Here is a 26869-nt window from a genome sequence, read left to right as displayed (position 1 = left end):
GTGCTCAAGAGTCTCACAAGAAATGCTATGACAGGAACAGCAAGAAGCGGCATTTACGAGTTGGAGATCGTGATTTCATTCTTTTGCCAAGCAGTAAAAATAAACTGCTAATGCAGTGGAAAGGTCCATTTGTGGTTTCTGGCATAAAGAATGGTGTGGATTATTGAATTGACTTGGGCCATACTAAGAAGCTCTTCCACATCAATATGCTTAAGCGATACGAAGAGCGTGCGCCCCAAGAGACCGTGCTTTCGTTGTAATCGAAAAAGGTTACTCAGGCTCGGAAAACGTAGGCAATGTTTGCAGGAGTCATTTGCAAGGTGCCGGAGGGTGATACCCAATGTACAGTTCTACTATCCGGTGTGTGCAATGGTAACCTGTGCAAATACAGTGTGGTAGTGTTTTGTGGGGTGTTTTTCTTTCTTTTTCCTTCGTTCTCCGGTTATGGGTTGCTCACTGTGTATGTACATACTCACGTTTACGGTACAGACGTGTTTAAAGTTTGTGTCGGATATTTTGTACTGTTTTTATTTTCCCTTTTGCCAGATGTATAATGCTTGACCCCATGTTCCCCCTGTGTGCGTTTCCATGTGCCTCGATGTGTCACTGTGTAAAGTGCCTTCGGTGGCTTCCACGGCGTCTAACTTGTCTGTTTACCACATGACCATAAGTGCTGTGTGCACCAACGGCAGTTTCTTCTAGGTGAAAAAAACTTTTTCGAAGGGGGGCATATGTGATGTGCGCACAAAATCGGCGAGAGATTTTTGAACGCGGTGCGTACACAGTGGTGCGTCGATAGCGGAGCGCTGCGCGTGCGAAGGGTGTGTGCGAGGCGACGGCGGCGAAGAGCGAGGCGAGCACGAGGAGCGGAGAGCTGACATGTCAGAAAACCGAGGTGTAAAGGAGACAGCGCAGCGGAGATCGGGTCATTAAAGCGTGGAGGTGGCAGCCGTCAGACGTTGGGTCCGTGCTGCCGTGGGCCTCCCTTGGATCACCGACGCAAGCCTCCTGCATTCCTTGCATGCGTGGAGGTGGCAGCCGATGGACTGAGGGTCCGTGCTGCCAAAAGACACTCTCTGATAGCCTACTTTAAGCCTCCGGCGTTTCGTGATGCCGTCGACGGGACCAGGATAAACTTGTTCTTTCTGCTGCTGCCAAGTTCTTCGGGCTGTTGATGGTAGGCCACCGGCGTCTTCCTGCAGTTCCCTCCGCTCCTACTACCACCTGGCTTCCTTCGACGCGTCGCACTACATCCATCCGCGTCCGCCCCGTCTCCAAGGCATACCCGCTTCACCTGGGACGCTCAGTACTTTATAAACTCTTTCTTTTATGCGTTGCATATTGCAATCACTCAGTTCAGCCCTTGGGCGCGGCCGGGCAGCCACCAAACCACGTGACGTGACGTCACGACAGCCGGAGGAAAAGCTGGGCCCCAACCAACACCACCTAGTCTAGGTGGTGTTGCCCCAACTCGTGCGGTCGCGCGCGGCCGCAGCCACCACCTGACTCCCGCTCCTCCCGCTAGGGGCGCTGCGCCGGCGCGTGACGTCACGGAGGAAAAGCTGGGCCCCAACTCGCGCGGTCGCGCGCGGCCGCTGCCACCACCTGACTCCCGCTCCTCCCGCTAGGGGCGCTGCGCCGGCGCGTGACGTATCAGGGCCTGTAGAGATACAGCGGGGGCTTAGACAAGGATGTCCTCTGTCCCCTTTGTTGTTCATGTTGTACCTGCAAGGTTTGGAGGCCAAGCTAGAGGGGGAGCGGACTAGGTTTCAACCTATCTTTTTTCAAGCAAGGGGAATTGATTAAACGGACATTACCGGGACTAATATATGCGGACGATATAGTGATAATGGCTGACAACAAGGAAGACCTGCAGAAGTTGTTAGACATATGCAGTACAGAGGGAGATAGATTAGGCTTCAAGTATAGTAAGGAAAAATCTGCAGTCATGACATTTAATGAAGAGGGCGGCGAGCATAGAATACAGGAGTTCGTGCTAAAAGTAGTGAATGAGTACAAGTATCTTGGGGTGTGGATAAATAACAGTGTTGAGTATCTGACAGAGCATGCAAAATATGTAATGAATAAAGCTAGTAGGAATACAGCTGTCATGAAAAATAGGGCACTGTGGAATTACAATAGGTATGAGGTGGTAAGAGGGATCTGGAAAGGGGTGATGGTCCCTAGCCTGACCTTCGGGAATGCGGTCCTGTGTATGAGGCCAGATGTTCAAGCAAGGCTGGAAATTAGGCAACGGGGAGTAGGGAGGTTAGCTTTGGGAGCACATGGCAATACACCAAATCAGGGGGTACAGGGTGATATGGGATGGGCGTCTTTCGAGAGCAGAGAGGCTAGCAGTAAGATAGCATTTGAGGAACGATTGAGAAGGATGGAGGAAAAGCGGTGGGCTAGGAAAGTTTTCAGATACCTGTATATAAAGAATGTTGACACGAAATGGAGAAAGCGAACTAGAAAATTGACAAGCAAATATCTGGACAGCAGTGAGGGGGCAAATCAGCAATTATCGGTTAAGAAAAAGGTTAAAGAAACAGAGAGAGCTTTGTGGAAAACAGGGATGCTGACGAAATCGGCACTAGAAACATACCGGACCTTTAAACAGGAAATTGTCAAAGAAAATATGATAATTGTAGGGGAAGTTCTTTGTTGTTTGAGGCCAGGACTGGAGTTTTGCGGACTAAGACGTATAGAGTCAGGTACCAGGAGATAGACACTTTGTGCATTGCGTGCGGAGAGGAGGAGGAAACGGCTGAACACTTGATACTTTTCTGTAAAGGGCTTCACCCTACAGTGGAAGGCAGCGGGGCTGACTTACCCAAGGCATTGGGGTTTAGGGATAGTGAAGGGAAAGTGGATTTTAAGAGGTTAGAAGTAACCAAGCGAAGGTTATCTGATTGGTGGCTAAAAGCAAGACAGGAGTAAAATTTCACAAGACATGGCTAGGTGGCTTGAGCCACCGCCCGATGTAAAGGGTTCAGCCGTATCCATCCATCCATCCATCGTCACGGAGGAAAAGCTGGGCCCCAACTGGCGCGGTCGCGCGCGGCCGCAGCCACCACCTGACTCCCGCTCCTCCCGCTAGGGGCGCTGCGCTATGATTGACGTCACGGCATATGTATAAAAGAGCTGCGCTCCTTCGCCGGGACAGTCTTGTACCCCTGTCACACGGGCATTTCGAGGGCCCTCGAACCGATAGTCTATCGACTCAAAGGCGATCGAGCGCTGCTACACGGGCAGTTTCAATGGCGATCGAGTCAATAGCCTATCGAGTCAACGGAGCAGCACGGAACTCCATCGAGATATGCAACGCATTCTTGGCTTAACCAAGCTAAGCCTGGCCATTTGTATTCTGTAGTGTTGTACGCGTGTTGAGTGTGTGTTTTTCTTGTTTCGTTTCGTAACGGCTGTTTTCCTTTAAATTATAAATAGGGCTTCGTTTTTTTCTCTCTGATCTCTTTGTTGTTTCGTTCCAACCTGCACGCGATAGCGTTCCCCTTCGGCAGTCGGGGACGCGTTACCAAATCTCGACAATAACAAAGCAGACTGTGCTAAAGTTAGGTTGTTGGGGAAAGGAAATGACTCAGTATCTGCCTCACATCTAGGAGGACCCCTGAACCGCTCTGCAAGGGAAGGGATAAAGGAGGGACTGAGAGAAGAAAAGAAGAGGTGCCGTAGTGGAGGGCTCTGGAATAATTTCTGCCACCTGGGGATCTTTAACCTGCACTGACATCGCACAGCACAGGGGCACCTTTGCGTTTTGCCTCTATCGAAGCGATGGCCGCATTTCAATGGAGGAGAAACGCAAAGATGCCCGTGTGCTGTGCGATGTCAGTGCACGTTAAAGGTGCAAGGAAACAATTATTTTTGGAACCATTCAGGCTTTCAGTTGGCAACATACTAAACATTTCTGCAGTTGACAGTGTAGGGCGCTGGTGGGCTCACTCGTGGTAGATTGTAGCGGCCAGTTGATTTGCGCACATGGAGGAAGGAAAGCATACCTGCCAACTCTTCCGATTTTTCTGTAAAATGTATGAATTTTGACCCGCCTTACTATTTTACGAATCTAGCTTAAAATTTTGCGGGAAATAAATTTTATTAGCAATTTATGATTCTGCAAAAAAACACCGTTGCCGGTGGTAACCTTGCACCGTCACGAGAGAGGGATATGTATACTATCTGTGAAATTAGGAGCAGCAGCTGGAACATTTCACAGTAAACCATCGTTAATTCAACCCAACTAAATAAATGTTTATTCCTGCTCCTCAACCATGGTTAATTAAGATAACCTGAACTGCTGCCACTGTCCCGCCTAATGTCTAAGACTATGGCGTCGGGAGCTCGTTTATTCGGACGCCCAGGAGCTGGCATCAGTCAATTCGAACGGCTCCCAAAGTGGTGCCGTATCAAGCGATGACATGCTGAACCGATCGCCCAGATATTTGTCCCCAAGACTGAACTGCATGTCACATTGCTATCAGTGCCCCTTCGACATGCACGCAGCTGCAGGTGTTTTGAATATCAGCAGGCCTCTTGTGGTAGGCCGATAGTCTGGCCGCATAGTTTCGTTTTCGCACTCCCTCCTTTATCCCTTCCTTTACAGCGCGGTTCAGGTGTCCAACGATATATGAGACAGATACTGCGTCATTTCCTTTCCCCAAAAACCAATTATTATTATTATTATTATTCGTCGCCAGCCTGAAGCGGCGGCGGCTATCGAATGCGTTTATCAGTCAGTCAGCCAAGCTACCCGCTGTGCAGAACAATGATTGCGTTGTCACGGACATTTTTTGCTTGTTTATTTATCTAAAACGTCTTAATTGTCACTGCGGCAATGCTCTAAAACAAATGCACGCTGCCCTCGATTCAGTCTGCGTGATATAATTGCGTTCTTTCAGCCCACCGAAATTCCAAGCTCGTCAAGTGCAGTTCGCTGTTTCTGCGTGTCTTCACGTGCCACGCCATATGTGAAAAAGCTCCAGCGCTATCGCGTCTTGTACTGGCCGCAACATTAAAAAAATTGTGTGCTGGCTTGGCTGCACCCTTCCCCCCCCCCCCCCTTCATCGCGAAGGTTTTACTAATTAAAAGCCTTGAGGTTGGCAGGTATGGGAAAGAACTCAGGAGAGAGTGTTACGTCACATTTTTTTAAAGCCAGCTCCCCCCTGCTCCCTTCCTACTTGGCCGTCATCTCATCGCGCTTGCAGCAGGCATTGTAGCAGACAACGATGCTGCGCCTATAAAAACTATTGGCTGCGGCAATAGTTCTTGCAAAAGCGCGTGACTTCCAGCCCACTTTATGGCGTAAAGCTCTCATAGCGAGGTCCTCTCCCCAGTCTTCCTTCCTCCATGTTCGCGCATCATGTTGGTTGCATCAAAAGGTTGCGTCATGTCTGTCAACCCTGAAGAGGGCTGAAGTATCTTCTGGGTTGAAGGACAAAACCTTGGAGCAGGTCCAACGAGGTCATGCTTTGTTGGAAGGTGGGAATTTCGTCATTGCTGATTCACTTCGCTAGCCTGATGAATTTGTAAAAAATTCTAAGAACCGTTGGGATACTAAAGCCAGCATGAAAAAAAAAGTTCCAGTGAACGTGTTCTTCAGAATTTTAGTCAAGCACGCTTCGCAGAACTTGTGTGAGAGGCAGTGTCAGCACTAATAAAATGATTTGTCACTATTTTTTATTAACTCCTATCTTGTTTCTTTTCTTCCTAGCTACACATGGCTGAACCTTATCTCGTTAGGTACAAACTCTTCTTTGTGACTCCTTTATTCCGACAAGCTGCTCCCAGGTTGATACAGGTTTGTAGTTCTGATAAAAAGGTGCTCCAAAATGGATATTTTTCTGCTTCAAAAATTTTTCAAGAACTTTAAATAGCTGCACCAGCACTGGTAGTGTATTTGTGTGTACATGAACACATTGCGCACTTATCTACTTCAAATACCGTATTTACTCGAATGTAACGCGAGTTTTTTTACTGATAGTAGAAAGGAAATGTCACCCCCCCCCCCCCCCCGCGTTACAATCGAATACTAGGTTTAAAAACGCTATGAAGAGCACCAAACACACACTATTAAAATCATTTCGTATGTCAAACGTGTACGTTGATCGTACTGGTCATTCCAAATCACGCACTCCAACTCGCCGGTCAACCAGTACGCGAACCACAGGTCACAACTAATAGGACAAAGCGGCAACCTAATCGCAAACGAAAAAAAAAACGACGCCAGTGAGAACAAGCCAATAAGAGTCGACGCCAGCTAGAGGCACTGGCGCGATGAGAGGGCGCCACCTCTTGACGAATGCTCGCAACCTGTAGCGAGATTGTGCGGCCTCCGTGACCGCAAATTGAAACAGCCATCTCTGAGGCACCGAGCGCTCGAAATCGCCGCCAAGACGACAGCCTGCTCCGTACACTGGTCAGAGGGCGCTACGGAGCAGCGCCGCGCTCAGCGCCGCCGTGGCAGATTCCGCATTACTGAGCCGGCGGGGGCGGCAGGGCGCAAGCTGCCCACTTGCTCTTTTCGCCTTCGTGTGCACGGCCAGCGTCCGCTTTCGTGTTACATCCACGGTCGGCACGATCCTCTGCTATGTCCCAGGTGGTTTTAGCGGGGTTTAGGCCCATTAAGGGTACAGAAGAATATTTTCATCCAGCCTCTCTGACGAGCGGGAAGAAGTTGTACGACGCTGGACACGTTTCCTTTGTGACGGAAGTTGACGGCGTCAACGTGCGGGCGAAGTGCCGCTCTCAACAAGGGAAACAAGTTTACGACGTTTCTTTGCACGTGAGTAAAGTTGTGGCATTTTTAACGTGGCAACAGCCACTGCTGAATACGGACCCCGCTGTCGGCGGTGCACGTTTTGTATCGTTCGTAGCATGTGGATTCGCGAACCGCTTTTCAAATCTCCGTGAGGCTTGTTTCAGCGACATTATCATGTGCACGAATGAGCAACATCGCTTCTCAGGAATATGATTGCCTTGCATAGTGGAGTTTTTCAAGTCTCTTAGGAGGGTTTGTAAATGTATTGCGCGGTGGGAACGTAATTAATCATAATATGCGGGCATCACGTGCGAACGTTCTCTTGTTGTTGGGTGGCTGGTTTGGCGGTCATAGTTTGTGTCTACTGTTGCATTTACATTGTGTTCACCGCAGATAAACAAGAATGACCGCGAACTGCAAGCTGGACTTTGCAGTTGCAGGTACGGCGCTGCAGGGTCTTGCAAACACTGCGCGGCTGTCGCGCTGCATGTCAACATGCACGACGACATCTCCTGCACATCTGAGAGGCAGAGGTGGGGAAGACCATCGAAAAAGGCCCGTGTGGACGATAAAGCGTCGATTGAAGAACTTCTTGGAGGTAAGCATTGCATTTCACTGCTGAAGTAATGGAAGTTAAATGTACCTATTTTTATTATGTATTGCCCGACATTTCGGCATTAGTTCAGAAACTTATTGCTTGTTACGCAGTGGTAGAAGACAATAATGCTTGTGCTTTTCAGTCTGTTTCCACAAAGCATGCCCCAGCTTTATTTCAGCTAATGCACCTGCATATTTTCTTACAGCTAACAAGCACCCACATGTTGGTGGTGGAGAGCCTCCCAAACCATTGGACCCAAGCTTTCTGATAAAGCACTTCCCTGACATTCAATGTCCAATGTCTAGAATTCTGAAAGCACAAAATGAAAATGATGAAAGTGCATGCAAGACAGTCTTGCAAGATATCATAGATAAAGTATTACTTGAAGAAGAAATAGAAAAACTCAGGAGTCTTTTGCAAGAACCAAAAAAGGCTCTGCACTCTTTAATGGTAACAGCAAAGTTTCCAAAAATATTAATTAAAAAAAAGGAGTACGAAGAAGAAATGCCAGCAGAAGTGGCAGCGTACTACGCCAAGAACATAAAATGCTTAAGTGCTCTGCACCTATGTGCACTGACAAAGGGGCAGGCTAATAATCACAGGTAGGTGCTTCACCTCCTTGTTCATATGTCATCTTGGAGAGTTGCAACGTAACGTATCTCCTAATTATCCTGTTAAAATTTATAACAGGTGGCACAGAGAAAGAAGATTAAGAATAACTTGTTCGCAAGCACACATGATACTGAGAACAAGGAAGCCTCCTCAAGACCTCTTGAAGACAATTCTGCATCGTCGAGGGTTTTGCTCTGAGGCCACATCATATGGTACGTTTTCCAATATCACAACATCGCACGTTGGGCTGACTGAAAGTTACTTTTCAGGCATGAAAATGGAGCCAGTGGCACGCAAGAACTTTGAGGAGAAAGTTTGTGCAGATGTGTTAGAGGTAAGCTACATGTGTACAACCTGCTTGACTTAAAAATTTGTGATTTCACATTTGGTAGCCTCATTGCTTTCATATTTGCACATGACCATTGCACTTTTATGTCTGCATTTGCATTATTTGTATTGTGTACTTGTGGGACATACGCTTCAGAAAAGTACTTTTTCTATTTTCATTTGCTTCAGAAAAATATTATTTCTTTTTCCAGACTGGACTTGTGGTCCATACAGCCCAGCCGTGGCTTTGCGGAAGCCCTGACGGGCTCTTTGAAACGGCAAAGGGTGTTTGCCTTTTAGAGATAAAGTGCCCGTTTTCAAGACGGAACAGAGACATAATTGATGTAGACCAGGAAATTACATTTGTGCCGTACATTAAGTACAAGAATGGCAAATTGACGCTACTTGCAAGTCACCGATACTACACACAGGTGCAACTGTTAATGTATGTGTGTAATCTCAATGAATGTTTTTTTTTGTTTATTCTGAACAACAAAGCATCACCATCATTGTAGAGAAAGACGATGACTTCCTATGTTCAGCTGTGCGAGCACTGGAGGACTTTTACTTTATGTGGCTGCTCCCCGCCCTTGTCAAGTCCACGAGAGTGTGATCAACCTTTCGTTTGAATAAAAAGATGTGTGGAAATGAGAATATAGCGTAGGTCTGCTGATTGTAGATGGCGCAGCACTTCAAACCTCACTGTTCGGAGCTTATAATAGGCGGCTGGAGATTTGCCAAGACGCAGCAGACATGAAATACGTCGCTCATCACTGCAATCAGCTCTGTGGGTATGCGTGTGTTGAGGATGTTGAACATCTTTATGCGCTGGATAATTCTTTCCACATGAATTCGCACCTGTGCAATTTGGTACGTCTCATGCACCTCACTTCCAGAAAATTGGTCCTGACCATGCAAAAATGGGGGCATCACTAATACAGCCCGTACCTCTTCAAGGCCTGCCTTTATACCCGGAAACCCCTTATCGGCCATCACAACATCGCCTGGTTGCACTAGGTCTAGAAACCCAGAATCCACTGTAATAAAGGAATCTGAACACCTGCCTCCGTATGCCTTTGAGCAGAAGCAGACTGCACCACATGGCGTGATTCCAACGAGGAATTTCAGAGTATATCCTCCTTTGTAATGTGAATACAGCACACGCTGTTGCTGTACAGTGTACGGTTGTTCTATACGGACTTCTGTACAATCAATTATCATCGAGCAGTCCTGGTAGTGAACTTTAAAGCAATTTGGCATTGTCTGTCTAATGACATGATCAGGAGGGCGATATATCCACTTCTGCGTGGCAATGCTAAGTGTTTTAAGAACACTCTTAAAATGACGAGAGACTGTGTTCCTGGACACGCAGAAAAGCACTGCAAGAGATGAGTAAGTGATCCCAAGTTTAAGCTTCATCAAAAACAGCACAAGCCTATCGGTTATTGGCACATCACAAGTTCGCTCAGCAGAACGGGGCATTATGCTAAGCAGGAGGGCATATATGTCGGGGGACACACCGCACAGATCCTTCATGGCAGCTGCACATGCTTGGACACTGTCGTATCCTGTGAAGCAAGCTGTCCTGCTGTCTCTACCAGACTGGCGGGAAACCACTGCAGGCTTGCACTGTACTTCCGCGTCGCGAACAATTTTGTGGTTGACTTGAGTGCACGCCTCATTGCCTCGTGCCGAACACAGGAACACCGAAAATGTGCCGGAACATCTTGCAATGTCGTCGGTTTGGCAAGACTGCGTAGAAAAGAAAAAACAGGTATCAGTCATAAAACTGTACAGCTATGTCACCTGCACTGCAGTGAGATGCATATACATAAATTAGAGGTTAAACACTTTAATTCACAGTAACGAGAGCAGGCAGTAAGCTGCTGAAATTTCACACTTAAACTCTGCATGTAACATGTACACAGAGACGGCTTTGCATCAAAATAAAGAATGGCAGCGTCATTCTTCCATGCCCATCCCGGTTGCTTACCTCGTCTTTTTGTGCTGCGTCAACAGCCATGCAAAGTACCTCCAGGTTGGATGGCTCTTGATTCAGGGGATCCGTTTCAGAGGTGTCTTCTTCAGTGCTTGATGCCGTGTCTTTTTCGCTAACAGTGGCAGATGCCTGCTTTGGAATTACTGAGGCAGACGATGCCCTAGCCCTCCTCCTCCTATGCAACCTGAAGCATATGAAACATTCGAAAATTCATATTCTCCTTGTGGTCCTTCTTCTGAACGTTACATAATGAAAATTACCAGCTGCATTCAAATTCTGCAGACTAATTGAACTTAGAATTGCACACAGTAGTTCAAATATTGAATTCTTATAGGTGGTTCACAGTGCTAAAAGACATTTCATACCTTTCATATCGTGCAAGCTGCTTAGTCGCATCGACGTGGCTGACCCTGTATGCATCCGGGAATATGGTTGGGTAGTACCCTGGATGCGATGCGATCGTACTCTTCTCTCCGTTGACGAAATGCTTAGAGCATATTCTTGTCCTCTCATTCGGCACCCACTCGGAACCGTCGGCCATGCTGAAAAAGACGACACAGCATTGTTTACACCACAAAATCCTCAACCCACAGAGGGCGGAGGCAGACAATACATGCATAATGTTTCCCTAATTGGCCTGCAATTTTACAGAACACAAGATGTTTACACTACGGAGAAGTGGTCTGCGTACACCGCATAAAAGTTCTACCGGCACGCTCTATCATGTTTGCCACACTTTTCGCCATTTGCAGGGCCCAAAATAGCTTTGACACATGAGCCAACCGCACTCCTAGCGAATGTGCATGCACGATAACTTCTTCCGTACCCAACCCGGTGCGCCGTACGAACGTTCCTAGGCAAGTGCAGTATGTACACACATGTGAGGAAGTTTGTACGTAGGCGCGACTAAAGAAGTACAATCGAAGAAATGCAGCGCGGACATACGCCATAGAAAGTTAAGTGCGGCGATATATCCGCGATGAGAATGACACGTATGCGTAGGTACATATGCACGAGGTTCGAACAAAATTTCCGCAAACTTCACCGCCCCGGAGCGCGGCGAGGCGTTCACATTTAAAATTACCACTCGCGGTATGAAACTCCTAAACGTACTATGTTGAAAAGACGCTAAGACTGGTGTTAAATGCGACAAAGAACTTACTTGATTCTCCGCACTGCCGTGATCCACTTCTTTCGTCGATCTCTTTCGTACGGCCTACCTGGAAATCTGTACAGCTTAATGCCAAACTGTCCTTCGCGGCTATGGCAATCCTTCACGCAGCAATACCGACAACTGCTTTTTATTTTCGCATTTTTTTTGCCGAGGCCACCGCCACTACTACTGCTTGCCATCGTTGCAACGCGACTGAAAGTGCGTGCAGGCGGTGCAGCTGAGCACGGCGGCGGTGCTTCCATTCAGCCGGCCCACAGACTCGCTGGAGCGGCGCTAGGTGGCGCAAGGATCGTGACCAAACTTGACTGTACGGAGCCTATGGTTGTGATCATCTTTAACGGGGGTTTTGAAGACGGACTTCGCTACAGTTTTGGAGATTACCGATTGGTTTTTTATTGGTTTTCCGCTTTGAAAAATAAATTTCATTTTTGAGCGTTAGGTCGTCTTTATTAGTTGGACAATAGGTGAAGCATATTAACAAAACCTAATAAAATAAGAACAAAAAGGTGGAAATGCAAGTTTAAAAACTACACAGTTTGACAGATTTTCCTGTCTGGTTGGGAATGAAGACTTATAATTAACTGCACATCTCCAACCAAAAATTTAATTTTAACCCCAACGTTTCAAAGCTGACTCGGCTCCTTCATCAGGGGTTACTGAGGGCAGTAGCTAGCGTTTTTTAAAGTATGAAGCTGAGAGGGAGGGGTGGTCAAAGGAACGACAGCTGTGACGCGAAAGGCGCGGGGGAGGGGGTTTAGGTTGTTAGCACGGTGTAAGAATACCATAGTTGTTAGTCACGCTGGCACACTGCAGGGAGGGGGTGAATGCCGACATTTTTTTCGCTGAGTTGAAGAGCGAATTCCCTGGGTATATATTGGGGGCGCGTTTCCTTTTGTGGGGTTGATATTGTTCGGGGTGGTTTGGATATGCCAGGATTCCAGAAGGAGCCTTTTGTGGTAATTTGTTTCGGTTCCGAGGATGCGGGTTTCTTGGAAGTTGATTCTATGGTCGGAGGCGGGGTAGCCGAACATTCCGAACAAATCTTCCAGAGTGGTCTCCTACTGGTCCAGGAGTCCACGTGCTTGTGCCTCACATAAGGCCGGATCCACCAGCCATTTTTGGCCGGCGGGCTGAGCGGGCCGTAAAGCAGCCTCCCAGGAAGAATGAGTGGGATTGGGGATGGGGGTACTGCCTGTGGGGAAGGACATTCCCAAAGGTAGTGGAAAAGTGTGGATCTGGGCACGCCACAGGTGTTACAACGAGGAGGAAAGGTGGGGTGAAAGCGTGAGAGACGTTAGGGTGAAATAAAGCAGCCCGTCTGTAATTGACACCATGTGGCGCTGGACAAGGACGACAAAGTACTGTGGGGTGGTGGTAATGTCATGCGGCTGAGTTTATAGAATGCGGTGATTTGATGGTATCTATAAAGGACCGATGGGGCCTCTTCCGCCGGGTTGGGTGCTGATCATCCGGGGTCCGGGAGGAGAGTTCTCGAGCCAGCACATGAACGCGCTCATTACCGAGGATCGAGGCATGCCGAGGGATCCACGACAGATCGAGTAACCGTTCGGTCGAGAGGTGGCTGTGGGAAGAATACGGTGTGTGGCCGGCGTCGCCACGCCGTATAGGTAGTGGCGGTATGCGGCCTCTCCAGTGTGCGGAACGCACTCAACGTTACAGATTCCAAGCAGCGTCTAGTTGCCCGATACACCACAGCTTTCGCTCTCTAACCAGGTTTTGCAGTAGTTGAACCAATGCTATTTTTTGTTTTTGATAGGAAGAAATCGCCCAGCAATTGGTTCTATTGTCTGTGGGGGTTTAACGTCCCAAAGGGACAGAGGCTGTGAGGAACGCCGTAGTGATTGACTCCGGAAATTTCGATCACCTGGGGTTCTTTAACCTGAACTGACATCGCCCAGTACACGGGCCTCTAGAATAAATAAAAATAATTGGTTTTGGGGGAAAGGAAATGGAGAAGTATCTGTCTCATATGTCGTTGGACACCTCAACCGCGCCGTAAGGGAAAGGATAAAGGAGGGTGTGAAAGAAGAAAGGAAGAAAGAGGGGCCGTAGTGGAGGGCTCCGGAATAATTTCGACCACCTGGGGATCTTTAACGTGCACTGACATCGTACAGCACACGGGCGCCTTAGCGTTTTTCCTCTATAAAAACGCCGCCGCCCCCCCCCCCCGCCCCCCGGCGGCTTTGTTCATCGATTCGAGACGCCTCGTAGCCTTTCTTCTCCCGATAAGAGCCTCCTCGGCACAGCGCATATTTTGCCTATCGGGCCAGAAACACGTGCGCTGGTGACGTAGGCCGGGAGATGTCTATTACTGGAAACTGATCTCAAAAGATATTGGGAACACTCAAATACTGCACACCAGGAGAGAGCCCCGACTATAAACTGATTTTTTTTTTAGTAACGCATGCCACTCATATTGGCAAAGTCGCCCCGCTTAGTATCTTGCAAACGTGTCCACTGCTTACACTTTAATCTTGAGATAAATCCTTTCATGAATCTGATCGCAAGCCCCGTGAGTGTGATAAAAGGGCTGTTTTCATGTTCCTATATTTGTTATCAGTGATATGAAATGCCTCCCAGATAGCTCTGCTATGTTTCTTTTTCTTCGCTCTAGACAGCATGCCACTTTGTTCAAATTGTGGCATACTGACATAGCTTTCGCAATGGTCTGGAAGATTCCTGGAGGCCCTAATCTCCTGGAAATTGCGATAACGTTCCCGCAGCCTTTCACTAATGCAGTGTCCTGTATGTCCGAGGTATTCTCCAATGAAATGTGCAGGGAATGCGCATAGGCCTGAACACTTCAATATCATTGTAGAAAAACACATGGTTGCGGCAGTGTTTTCAGCTCAATACAAGCCGAGGCCTTCCAGCAAGAGAATTGACAGGAGCGTAGAAATAAAACAAGAAAATAACGTTGGCGTTGAGCAGACCTGAAATTTGGACACGTGTGGTTAGCAAACGGTGTACAACACTCCTTTAACTTGGCACACCAGCCAATAATCCTCACCGTAACTGGATGCCACCTTTAGCCTTTCAATGTAGACGCACAAGTACTAGCTTCATGTAACATTGATAACCAGGGACGTTACTTATACTATTAGTGCAGAGCTAACATATAACAAATCAGGTAGCTGCAAACTTGCAACACTTGCGTGGCCATGTGGCAAAATAAGGTCTCGTGGTGGAGATCTTATAGCAACGGGACAAGCTTTTTCTGGCTGCAAGTTTAAAACAGAGTTGCAATTCTTGCTTTTAAAGCAACATGCACAAACTGTTTTTAAACACTTGTTACACTGAAAAGTTATTATTATTACATTGAATATCATTACAATTAAAATTGCGTTACATACAATTTTCAACTAACAAATTGACACTACCAAACAATATAGCACGTTGTGGATGCTACTTGGAAATATATTTGCAATTTTTGACATACATATGCATTAAAATGCATAACGAAGGACTGAAATTCAATGAAATTTCCCTATACTGACGACTGCAGTCCAGCTTATACATCTATGGAGTTGCTGTGTCTGTCCTCATCTTCCAGACCGTTTTATTGATCTGGTGTTTTCCACATGAGTATAGAGGAACGCTCTAGGATTGCGTGAGCTTTCACAAAATCGAAGTTCAGCAGAAATAGTACGCCGTGGTGGCTCAGTGGTTATGGCGCTCGACTACTGATCCGGAGTTTTCGGGTTCGATCCCGACCGCGGCGGCTGCGTTTTTATGGAGGAAAAATGCTAAGGCGCTCGTGTGCTGTGCGATGTCAGTGCACGTTAAAGATCCCCAGGTGCTCGAAATTATTCCGGAGCCCTCCACTACGGCACCTCCTTTCTTTCTTCTTTCACTCCCTTCCTTATCCCTTCCCTTACGGCGCGGTTCAGGTGTCCAACGATATATGAGACAGATACTGCGCCATTTTCCTTTCCACAAAAACCAGTTATTAGTAATAGTAATAATAATAGCGCTCAAGATGTAATTGCAAAAACATAATTGCTTTTAGAGTAGACATCAACTCCACCAAAGATTACATGAAAATAACCTGAACCAAGCATGAAAATTCACTACCTTAAATTCTCATCACCAACGAAGAAACACTGCAGTGAGAATGCAGTCACATTTATACTCTGCATAACGTACGTGCGAGATACAAAAATTTCCCATCACCGGGCTTGCTCCAATTACTGTATGTCACTGCCAGCTGGCACGTACCAGGGCACGGCACAACCTGCAAGGCAGCTGTAGCAGAACACCTTAATAATTCAGCAGAGTGTAGGTCATGCCACAGTGATCACACAAACAGTCTGTCTCTGCGAGACCCTGCTGCGCACAGAGGACTCGGCCGTGCAGACAATCGCCACCGGCCGGGCTGCCAGTTTCATGAACTGTTACGTTTGGAGATGCCAACATGCCACGAATATTCAAGCCACTGGGAGTCATCGACCGACAGAGGCTTCAAAGGGCCGTCGACGTGTTTGCGGCGCCACGAATGCAGGTGGCGGCGTCTACAAGCAACCTCCCCCCCACCCCCTTTGCTGTTTACGGGGTGAAACGGCCGTCCGCTGCCTCAGAACGGCTTTGGGAAACCTGTCGTTATTCTCAACGCCGGACCCACCCGGGACATAGCGACGTCTTTCTCCCGGAGGGGACGGCGGGGGAGATGGCGAGCGGCGCCGGGCTGCAAATGAGCCGTGGCAAATGCGGCCGTGCTTGACTAAGCCAATGACGCCGGAATCCTCGTGCTTCGAAAACAACCTCGTCTCAGACTAAGTGCTTTTCCCTATACGTGGAACCTTCTGCAAACTGCAGTGGCAACCTTTAGTTCTCACGCTACCGCTGTGGAGTGCAGGTGACTGACCTTCGACGCTGCCATGGGACCCCCTTCGGGCTATTCATCACTATTGCCTGGACAGCTCGGACCCTAATCTGCCAGAAGTGGCAAGAGTGTGTTGTTGGGGGCGTCCTGGAAGGCGGACCCTAAAGACTGGACACGTGATCTACATCACAGTGATTCGACGCATTTTTAGTGAACTAAATTCCCCAACTAGGGACCTGGGGACAGCGGACCCTATTTAAGCAGCGATCTGGCGTGTGATCAGGCAGCTCCCGATTCACTCTTTCGAACTATGTAAAAATGTAAATAAACCCTTTCAGTCTCTTCTTCACCTCGAAGACCCTCTCATCTCTTCGTCACCCAACAACAGCAGTCTCCCGATACGGAACCCGGGGACACCGACCTTAGCGAGAGACGGCACAGGCGAACCAGGGGCCCGCATCTAACAACTGGTGGCAGCGGTGGGATCAGAGCGCAATCCCCCCAACACCGGTGGCCTGCTATAGGGTTGGAGCCCCACATCTAACAACTGGTGGCAGCGGTGGGATCGAAGCGCTATCCCCCCCAACACCGGTGGCCTGCAATGGGGTTGGAGCCCCACATCTAACAACTGGTGGCAGCGGTGGGATCGAAGCGCAATCCCCCCAACACCGGTGGCCTGCTATGGGGTTGGAGCCCCACATCTAACAACTGGTGGCAGCGGTGGGATCGAAGTGCAATCCCCCCAACACCGGTGGCCTGCTATGGGGTTGGAGCCCCACACCTAACAACTGGTGGCAGCGGTGGGATCGAAGCGCAATCTACCCAACACGGGTGGCCTGCTATGGGGTTGGAGCCCCACATCTAACAACTGGTGGCAGCGGTGGGATCGAAGCGCAATCCCCCCAACACCGGTGGCCTGCTATGGGGTTGGAGCCCCACATCTAACAACTGGTGGCAGCGGTGGGATCGAAGCGCAATCCCCCCAACACCGGTGGCTTGCTATGGGGTTGGAGCCCCACACCTAACAACTGGTGGCCGCGGTGGGATCGAAGCGCAATCCCCCCAACACCGGTGGCCTGCTAAGGGGTTGGAGCCCCACACCTAACAACTGGTGGCAGCGGTGGGATCGAAGCGCAATCCACCCAACACCGGTGGCCTGCTATGGGGTTGGAGCCCCACATTTAACAACTGGAGGCAGCGGTGGGACGAAGCGCAATCCTCCCAACACCGGTGGCCTGCTATGGGGTTGGAGCCCCACATCTAACAACTGGTGGCAGCGGTGGGATCGAAGCGCAATCCCCTCAACACCGGTGGCTTGCTATGGGGTTGGAGCCCCACATCTAACAACTGGTGGCAGCCGTGGGATCGAAGCGCAATCCCCCCAACACCGGTGGCCTGCTATGGGGTTGAAGCCCCACACCTAACAACTGGTGGCAGCGGTGGGATCGAAGCGCAATCCCCCGAACACCGGTGGCCTGCTATGGGGTTGGAGCCCCACATCTAACAACTGGTGGCAGCGGTGGGATCGAAGCGCAATCCCCCCAACACCGGTGGCCTGCTATGGGGTTGGAGCCCCCCACCTAACAACTGGTGGCAGCGGTGGGATCGAAGCGCAATCCCCCCCACACCGGTGGCCTGCTATGGGGTTGGAGCCCCACATCTAACAACTGGTGGCAGCGGTGGGATCGACCATGCGGCGTGGTGTTGCTTCCGTGGGTGAGTGCTTGAACTTTGCTTGAGATTCGCCAGGCTTCAAATGTTTGGGTTAATACTTTGAACTGCTCGGAATCGAGGGAAGTTGTTCAGTGAGAGAAGTGTGTGTAGCTCACGTCAACAGTTGTTCACCAAAGTCAAGGCTCAGAGCAGCAAACATGGATCTAATGAAGTTGCCAAGGACAGATTTGCTGTCATTGTGCGAAGAGTTGGGTGTAGACGTAGGGGTTAAGATAAAAAAACTCGGACATTTGCAAATTGCTCTTGGAAACCGCCGAGGAAGTAATAATTATTGATACGTGGGAACTCTTCAATGCAGAGCGAAAGAAAAAAGATGAGCGAAAGCAAGAGGAAAATGACCGAAAGAAAGAGGAAAATGACCGAAAGAAAGACGAAAATGAGCGCCAACGGCTAGCGGCCGAGAAGAAGGAACGTGAGCTCAGAAGGTTACAGCTCGCGTATGAGATAAAGAAACTGGAAGATGAGATCTCGAGAGCCAAGACTCCAGAGAGAGCGAGTCAGGCCGGATCGTTTCAGTTGGACAGACGTGACGACGTAAAACAGTATTGTGTAACAGCGCACCACCATCATGAAGATTGCGGAGCTGTAATGTTGAAACGCTGTATCGAAAGCCACGGGGAGACAGAGGAGGAAAGCTCCATTGCAGGCGAGCAGGGCGTTTCAGGGATAAGCGCTCAGGCCGATAAGCGGTCGGTGGAGGACTGCCTTCAGGAAAGCGAACTGCCCAACTCGGGGGCAGCGGAAGGTCCGTCTGACAGCAGTGTGGAGCTGACACTCACCTGCGAAGGCAAAGCGGCCAGTTTGCAATTGGATAATGGTCTCCAAGCAGAAAAACTACGTGAATCTAGTTGTGGTCAGGAGGCGCAAACAGAAGTGTCTAGGCGTAAAAAAAGGTATAGGGCAAGGACCAAGAAAAAGCGGTTGAAATGTCAAGCCCTAAACTTAGCTGCACAGACAGGTGCTAATGTTAGCATACATGAAAATGCGGCAGAAGGAAAAGAAAACCCTTCCCGCATTGGACCTTGTAATCTTGCAGCTACAGTTACTGGTAAGAGGGCACGCGCAGGTGCTTCTAAAGGCGACCGCAGTAATGGAAATGGAAGAGCGCGTCCACATAGCAGAACAGGGGTGAGGCTTTTCAAAGGGCATCGGCCAGCGGGAAGACACAGACACTCCCGACCTAATAGTAAGGCGGTAAGGAAGAAAGGAAATCTACCCGAAAGATCAAGAGGCGCTAGATCGCGGGACACCCGGCGCATGCGAGCGCAGGGGTCGAGCAACAGAGACCGCGCACGCAGGCATGTTCAGCGCGCGCTCTGGAGAAGGATGCGTCCTGCACTTTCCGCACTCTATTCGAGGAAGCGCGCAGGGCGAAAGGGTAGGCGGGCTTGCTTGGGGCGAGAACAGAAAGCAGCTTCTCGCTCCGGTCGCTGTCCGTCGCCCGGAATCGGTTATCGGCACTGCATAGGCTACCGGGGCCTTCTGAGCTTGCCGAGGGGCTGTGGAGATGACAGTAGCGATCAGGAATGTCTTTTTTTCAGTCGCCCTTTGTCACGAGTTTACAGTCGTACAATCAGTCAAAGCGCGATCCCGGCGGGCACGGCTGAGAGTCTAATCCTTTCGACGCAGGGGTGGTGAGCCATGTTTCACCCCGCGTAGCCATTCGAAGTAGCTGCTTTTTTATTAATATTCCTCTTTCGGTTGTGTGCGTGTAAAATCGAGGAAGGAAATGCTACTTTGTTTTAGATTAAAAATGTGGATTTGATCAAGTGTTACAGTTTTCTTAACACTTAAATAAAGGTAATTGTGCGATTGGGTTAGAAAGGACGTGTGTTAATGTGAGATGCTACCAAGTGATAAAGGCACTCACAGGAGTGCAGCGAAAACAGTTCCTGAACAGACGATGAGCTCTTTGCGTAGGTAGAACCGCTGAGAGCTAGCAAGTCTTTTTTGCGTTTGAAAATTTCGCACAGGTTTGCTTTTATATATTTAGTACATTCAGACATGTAAGACTTGGTCGAGATACCAAGTGCTTTTCGCTACATAACGGCAGTGTTGCTAATGTCAGGCGAAGGCAAAGAAAGCACGGAAATTTGTGCCCATTTGAGTACTTGTGTTTAGCGGCGCTAGGTTAGCTAGCCAGTTTTGGTATTCAAAGATTAAGCGAACGAAGTGAGGCTACAGACTTCTGCGGAGAACAGCTGTAGCAGCTTTCTGTACAAGTGATGGCGACGAGGCGCATCACTGACTCATTGAGTTTAGTCTCTCGCCAGTACGGGAAGGAGTATGGATTGCGATGCGCAGTCGCGTCTTTGTGAGTTCAACTCTAACAGTTGGTTATTAGACTCGAGCGTCAAGCTTCTTTGAAAAGAGCCAGTGCATTAATTTGAGCGTAAGCCAAATTTTAAGCAATCTATCGTTATCCTGGTGGTATAAGGGTATCAGACCTTTGAGTGATAAGGAATAGAGTTTCTAATCAAGAATTTGTAGGCTTTGACACACCACCGCGTATTGTACAACTTAGCAGTCTGTCTTTGGCGACATCAGATGAGACGCGGACGCTCTCTTGACCCTAAATTCGGGCAAAATTGAGGTGCTAGTTGTTTGTTTATTCGTTTTGCTTCCAAATTTTCCGCCCCTCTTCAAGTCGTGTACGGCGAATCGGGCCTTGGCAGCAAATTTGGCAGACATGGAAGCTGTTCATAGTAGCCGAGATTATTGCTGTCAGCTACAAAAGTTTGTGCTTACGTTCCTGTCGACAATGCAGTCGTTTTGCATAACAGCCTGGCGGCTCTCGGGTGAATTTCGTGCACTGCCTGGGGAGTGGCGCCATGTTGAGTGGCTGGTTTCGACTAATGCCTCCGTTGTCCGAGGTTTAGGACTCCGCTTTGTGCTTGCAGACAAGATGAAGAAGGGCCTCCCACGCTACAACTCAAGTCATCTCTCCTCGACCAGTGATTGTGTCCACTGGCCGATCGAGATTGTCCTGGCCGCGGAGGAGCTGTTACGTTTGGAGACGCCAACATGCCACGAATATTCAAGCCACTGGGAGTCATCGATCGACAGAGGCTTCAAAGGGCCGTCGACGTGGTTGCGGCGCCACGAATGCAGGTGGCGGCGTCTACAAGCAACCTCCCCCCCACCCCCTTTGCTGTTTACGGGGTGAAACGGCCGTCCGCTGCCTCAGAACGGCTTTGGGAAACCTGTCGTTATTCTCAACGCCGGACCCACCCGGGACATAGCGACGTCTTTCTCCCCGAGGGGACGGCGGGGGAGCTGACGAGCGGCGCCGGGCTGCAAATGAGCCGTGGCAAATGCGGCCGTGCTTGACTAAGCCAACGACGCCGGAATCCTCGTGCTTCGAAAACAACCTCGTCTCAGACTAAGTGCTTTTCTCTATACGTGGAACCTTCTGCAAACTGCAGTGGCAACCTTTAGTTCCCACGCTACCGCTGTGGAGTGCAGGTGACTGACCTTCGACGCTGCCATGGGACCCCCTTCGGGCTATTCATCACTGTTGCCTGGACAGCGCGGACCCTAATCTGTCAGAAGTGGCAAGAGTGCGTTGTTGGGGGCGTCCTGGAAGGCGGACCCTAAAGACTGGACACGTGATCTACATCACAGTGATTCGACGCATTTTTAATGAACTAAATTCCCCAACTAGGAACCTGGGGACAGCGGACCCTATTTAAGCAGCGATCTGGCGTGCGATCAGGCAGCTCCCGATTCACTCTTTCGAACTATGTCAAAAAATGTAAATAAACCCTTTCAGTCTCTTCTCCACCTCGAAGACCCTCTCATCTCTTCGTCACCCCACAACAGCAGTCTCCCGATCCGGAACCCGGGGACAACGATCTTGGCGAGAGACGGCACAGGCGAACCAGGGGCCCGCATCTAACAACTGGTGGCAGCGGTGGGATCAGAGCGTAATCCCCCAACACCGGTTTCCTGCTACGGGACAGAAGCCCCACACCTAACTGGTGGCAGTAGTGGGATCGAAGCGCAATCCTCCCAACACCGGTGGCCTGGTATGGGGTTGGAGCCCCACATCTAACAGGACCTTAGGGACATAAACACTTGAGTGCAGTGGGGTCGTGCGGAGACCCAGGGGCGTGCCCCGACTACCTCTCCAATAGTTTTTCTCTCTCTCTGCAGAGTAAAATCACCGCACTATACATTACACTGCATTTTATCATATCGTAGCTATCATTTTGTACTTTCTAGACAGACCATCTGTCAAGACCATTTAAAAAATGATTTAACTGGCTAAATAAATTAAGAGGCCAAACTACGTGCCATGTGTTTTTCATCAGTGAACAACGTGACACCACAAGCATAAATATGCATAGCGTAATACGACGTAAATCTTCGTCTTACGTAAAACAAAACGTAAACACGAGATGGCAGCATTGGCAATGCAACTTATTCCGGAGCACACCACTACGGCACCTCTTCCTTCCTTTCTTCATTCACTCCCTGCTTTATCCCTTTTCTTACGGCGCGGTTCAGGTGTCCAACGATATGAGACAGATACTGCGCCAATTCCTTTCCTCAAAACCAATTATTATTATAATTATCAATGCAACGCTTCCCCTAGAAACAAGAAAGGACGCATATAGGAAAACAAGACGCTCTTAACTCTCAGCCCACAACGTCGGCTGTAAGCTGACTTACTGCTTCCTTTTACAAAGATTCTCGTAATCATTTGCCGCAGGATTTCAGCCGTCATCACAGCGGCGATGCTCAGAAAACTTTCCATTTTTGCATTGTACAGCTGTTTGAAGTTTTTTTTTCTATATTTATACGGGCAAACAGGCAAGCGGTTCACTGCCGGTGCACTTGGTGTCAGCCTGAAGCCTCAGGCCGCAACTGCGTGACACAACCGCCTCGTCCCTTCAGAACTATGCAGTCGACACGAGGCACCTGTCTATTAACCGTGATCAACAGGTGCTCGGCTTCGCTTAGATGATTAGTCGATTAGTTGATTTTCAGGGTCTTCCGTCAATCGAGCCTATGTTACGCAAGCGGTTGCGAAAGTTGAGGAAACACTGCGCCGGTCTACGGCAAGTGGCGCTCCTAACTTCTTCGGAGATGCACCCAGAACGAGGTGTTATTTCTCGCGAAAGAACACGTGTGAGGAGGGTGAAAAAAAAGAAACGTCTTCGTACGGGTCACTTGCTGATCGCAGTTTCCCGAGCTGAGGCGAGTTAGCCTCCGCTAAGAATGCCCGGTCCTAGCTAGCGGAGCAACTAGCGCGACCTCCGCTCATGGAGCTACAAGGAAAAAAAAGACGCCGTGCACAAGTCGCCTGGGGCTGCGAGAAGCAAGACGCAAAGTTGAGGCGACGTCCTCACCCCGTGTTGATATTGACGAGACCCGGGAACGACACAACTTCCGTGCCGAAGGATGACAAGGCGGGTGAGCCTTGAGTGAACCCGGATTTGGGAGTGAGTCTGAACGGAGTGTTGGTTATCTCTCAACGGATTGTTGCTGCCGCCGATCAGATCATTCACGGTCACCGTTTCTTTGCACGAAGCGCATCCGTCGGCCGCGCCGGTCGTAGTCCACGGGCCACGGCGGAAGCTGTGGCCAGCAGTTAGAGAACGATATGGCAGAGGTAGCCACAGCGCTACGCATTTGTGCTAGATGTACGTACTTTACAGAGAAGTTTGTCCAGTTGCTATTTACTTATCATAATGATGATGACATAGGAATATCACCCTTAGCCAAAAAAAAAATGACCAACGAGAACAGTAATCAGGCAAATGAGGCATCTGCGTTACATGTACACAACATTGCGCTAACTTTTGAAAGACCTGTTATAATATTTATATTTAATGTCGGTTAAACTCTACAGTTGTAGCCGCGGTAGATGCATGTTGAAGTTTCAAATCCAAGATACAGAGACGATATTAGTGTTGGTCAATATTTTTCAACCAGTGTCATTGGTGCCGGTGATGATAGTGATCGCTATGAGTAACGAACTTCCGTCATTTTTGCCGCTGTGTTTGAAGCTGTGCCGGTGCAGTCATGACCTCGCGTGGCGCCCTTCTTTTTTCTGGCTTCATCAGCGGCCTGAAATTAGTGGTAAAATTTTCAAGCAGCCTGGGACAAAAAGCGCAGAGGCCCTACCAAGACCGAAAATACCTCTGAGCCACTCCACTGAAGCAGAAGCAAGAACGCGGCCCCAAAGGCACGTATTCGTATTTGGCCTGACTACGCAAATATCAACTGCCATTTTTTTCAGTACAGATGGTACGTCAGCAACATGAAACAGCTCCAAATTTACAGCCATGTTGTCTCACGAAAAAAGACGTCACTTGAATGCAGCGCGATTTCTCTGTTCGACAGAGAACCCAATAAAGCGCTAATGAATTCTTTACCTAGCGAATAGAATACATGCGACCGCCTTTCCTGGGGCATAGCTGGGGTCAAAAAGCTCACAACTACTACGCAGCAGATAACCAGGATGCCCAGCTGCATCTGCAACAAGCACCAGGGCATAAAGGAGAGGGACACAATTCGCCAGGTGCAAGATTTTGTCGTCTCACAAGCAATGTACGGGGCTGCCTACATCCCCTTTATCCAGTCAGAAATAGCAAAGCTGAAATCACTAATCACGGCACTTGGTCTCCCACAGACAGCATCAGCATTGCGCATCATGTCTCTCGGCATCCACAACTCTCTCCCAAGAAATCTGGGAGGCGCAGACTGTCACAGCTCCATCGCCTGGCCTTCACTCGAACAGGCCAGACACTTCTGAGAAAGATACACCTCACAGTACTGTGTACATGGTCGACCAAAGGAGGGAACTTCTATTCATCCGCAATATCTATATATGTCCATCAAATAGCCAGAAATATGCTTCCAACATTTAACGCGGAGCGAAGAAACGCCAGAGCCGAGAGCCTGCGCAAGAAATGGGATAGCCAAAGGGACACGCTCTACGTGGATGCAGCCTGTCCAATCCAAGGGCGGATGACTATTGCCATAACGAACGCCGAGGGCAAGCTGATCAGCTGCGCACGTCCAACCCCGCTCACGCAGAGGAGCCAGCCATTGCGCTAGCGCTAGTTACTAACCCAAACGCCACTGTACAGATTCCCTAAATTCGTGCAAAAATATATACAATGGACTAATCCATCAACCAGGGGCAGTATTACGTAACTGTCAAAAATTCTGTCAAAAGTTATTGACAGGGATGTCAAAATGACGAACCGATGAAACGTCACTGCTTGACGCGACGAGGAATCAGCCAAGTACAGCAGGGTGGCGCCCCGAAACCATTTATTTCCCTTCATAATTTATTTGCATGGTGAGGGACCGTCTGCTAAATTTTTGCATATTAAGAAATATGCAGTGATCAAAATAACTAATATTTTAGTTTGCCAAAACAGCGTGTTTAATGTTGAAAAATATTAAAACAAAGATTTCGAGGCTGTGCAATTAAATTTGGTAGTAACTTTTGCTCCCGCGGGGAAGCGCTGATAGCGGTAAAACGTCAAGCCGCTTCGCACGCATAGAGGATAGTTTTTTATTGCCAAAGCAATACTACGCCAGGTCTAACCGCCCGTCGCGTATGCCGTGCTCCCCCCCCCCCCCCCCCCCCCCAGAGCCGGCGCTGCGCTTGGCAGGTACTGTGACGTCAGCTCTCTCCATTGCTATGACGACGCGTGACGTCAGCTTGCTCCCCGCCGCAGCGTGTGCCGTGGCCCCCGAGCCGGCGCCGCGCCTAGCAGGTGGTCTCTCCGTTGATATGACGGTCTCCTCGCCTTGCGCTCGCTCCTTGGCGGCTTCACTGGGATATATAGCGGTGCGCTACGCTTTGGTTGATCAGTCTCGCCATGGAAGTTACCAACGAACAGTGTATATCTGAATCTAGTTGCTCTACTGCTTCGGAACATTTAAGTTCTAAGGCGAAATCTAAGCAAGGTTTCGCAATTAGACCAGGTTGAACCAGAGCTAAACCACAGCCAATTTTTTTCCTTCATGTTTGCACGAAAGCAGCCGATTCCACGCCGTGTTATTGTTTTTAACGCGGCTTCTGAAATCAAGCTACTGTGCAGTTGATTTAAGTGCGCAGAAAAGTTTTAACAAATGCAGTGAAGGCTACGTGCCTGCCGAGCAAACTTGCAAGGACAGCACGGAACGAAATTGAAGACAACTTGTTGAGCTCTGTATTACTCGGCTCTTTCGATCGATGACAAAAATGCTAAAATGTATGGTGTTGCAATATGTGATGTGTGGTTATTTGTTTCTTTTCCCTCAAGAAACAGAAGACGACCACGAAGTGCGATTTGCTGAGAAAACTAAAGTGCTTTGCCACCATAAGCGTGTTTTACTTATATGTAGCTGTGGCACAGAGATGACCGCGGGAGCCTACCCTATCTGCACGCTAACTTTGCAGATTGCCTCCAACACCTGCCGCACGCATTTGCTTACCATCCGTTCTCGGATGCCGACGTGCGCCTCGTTACCAACGGCAGTTCGAGACCCGCCCATGGCAAATAACCGCAGTGCACATAGCACCTGCGGTCGCACGGACAACGCGCTCGCAAGCACGCCTCCCAGTTCATCGCGGGTGAACTCGTCGCACAGCCACTCCACAGTCTCCTTCTCCAGTCGAAAAAGGCGTCGAAACAGCTTGTCCGGCAAGTCAAACACGTCTTCGTGCGCTTTCTTTCGCCGTTGCTCGCGCCGGCGCAGCCGCCTCACTCGTATCGCCGCGTACACAGCCGCCATTTTCTGTCACAAACACAACGGTCAAACTGACCGCCTCGAGGCTGTCACAAAAAACTGTCGATTTGCG

At 49.2% G+C, this 26869-nt stretch overlaps 3 protein-coding genes across 5 annotated transcripts in view; 2 read left to right on the top strand and 1 right to left on the bottom strand.

Moving 5' to 3' along the window:
* The window catches only part of LOC144132307 (uncharacterized), a 327162-nt gene that overhangs the window by 175499 nt on the left and 124794 nt on the right, over positions 1-26869 (top strand). The window lies entirely within an intron of this gene.
* LOC144112686 (uncharacterized) lies at positions 6496-8973 on the top strand. Of its 3 annotated transcripts, XM_077645510.1 has the most exons (6): positions 6496-6797; positions 7167-7371; positions 7577-7973; positions 8062-8195; positions 8253-8317; positions 8523-8971. In XM_077645510.1, exons 1-6 carry the CDS (start codon positions 6603-6605, stop codon positions 8823-8825), a joined length of 1299 nt encoding a protein of 432 aa, XP_077501636.1. In that variant the 5' UTR covers positions 6496-6602; the 3' UTR covers positions 8826-8971. The 3 variants fall into 3 exon arrangements, with proteins under 3 accessions (XP_077501636.1, XP_077501637.1, XP_077501635.1); XM_077645511.1 differs by having other exon boundaries at positions 7208-7371; positions 8062-8317; positions 8523-8973; XM_077645509.1 differs by having other exon boundaries at positions 8062-8317; positions 8523-8972.
* On the bottom strand, positions 7782-11627 carry LOC144112685 (uncharacterized). The gene is made up of 4 exons (XM_077645508.1): positions 11472-11627; positions 10675-10851; positions 10304-10493; positions 7782-10062 (listed from the first exon to the last, which is right to left on the bottom strand). Exons 2-4 carry the CDS (start codon positions 10848-10850, stop codon positions 9010-9012), a joined length of 1419 nt encoding a protein of 472 aa, XP_077501634.1. The 5' UTR covers position 10851; positions 11472-11627; the 3' UTR covers positions 7782-9009.

This window comes from Amblyomma americanum, chromosome 1 (genome assembly GCF_052857255.1).
Source record: "Amblyomma americanum isolate KBUSLIRL-KWMA chromosome 1, ASM5285725v1, whole genome shotgun sequence".
NCBI lineage: Eukaryota > Metazoa > Arthropoda > Arachnida > Ixodida > Ixodidae > Amblyomma > Amblyomma americanum.
Note: the sequence above shows the minus strand (reverse complement) of the source record. Positions and strands in the feature narration are given on the sequence as shown.

Excerpts from the sequence above, each read along its gene's own strand:
- LOC144112686 (XM_077645509.1), top strand. The coding sequence starts at position 6,603 with ATGTCCCAGGTGGTTTTAGCGGGGTTTAGGCCCATTAAGGGTACAGAA. Across the intron at positions 7,974-8,061 it reads GGGCAGGCTAATAATCACAG|GTGGCACAGAGAAAGAAGAT; the intron begins GTAGGTGCTTCA and ends AATTTATAACAG. Across the intron at positions 8,318-8,522 it reads TTTGTGCAGATGTGTTAGAG|ACTGGACTTGTGGTCCATAC; the intron begins GTAAGCTACATG and ends TTCTTTTTCCAG.
- LOC144112685 (XM_077645508.1), bottom strand. The coding sequence starts at position 10,850 with ATGGCCGACGGTTCCGAGTGGGTGCCGAATGAGAGGACAAGAATATGC. Across the intron at positions 10,494-10,674 it reads CAGCTTGCACGATATGAAAG|GTTGCATAGGAGGAGGAGGG; the intron begins GTATGAAATGTC and ends CATATGCTTCAG. Across the intron at positions 10,063-10,303 it reads ACGCAGCACAAAAAGACGAG|TCTTGCCAAACCGACGACAT; the intron begins GTAAGCAACCGG and ends TTTTCTACGCAG.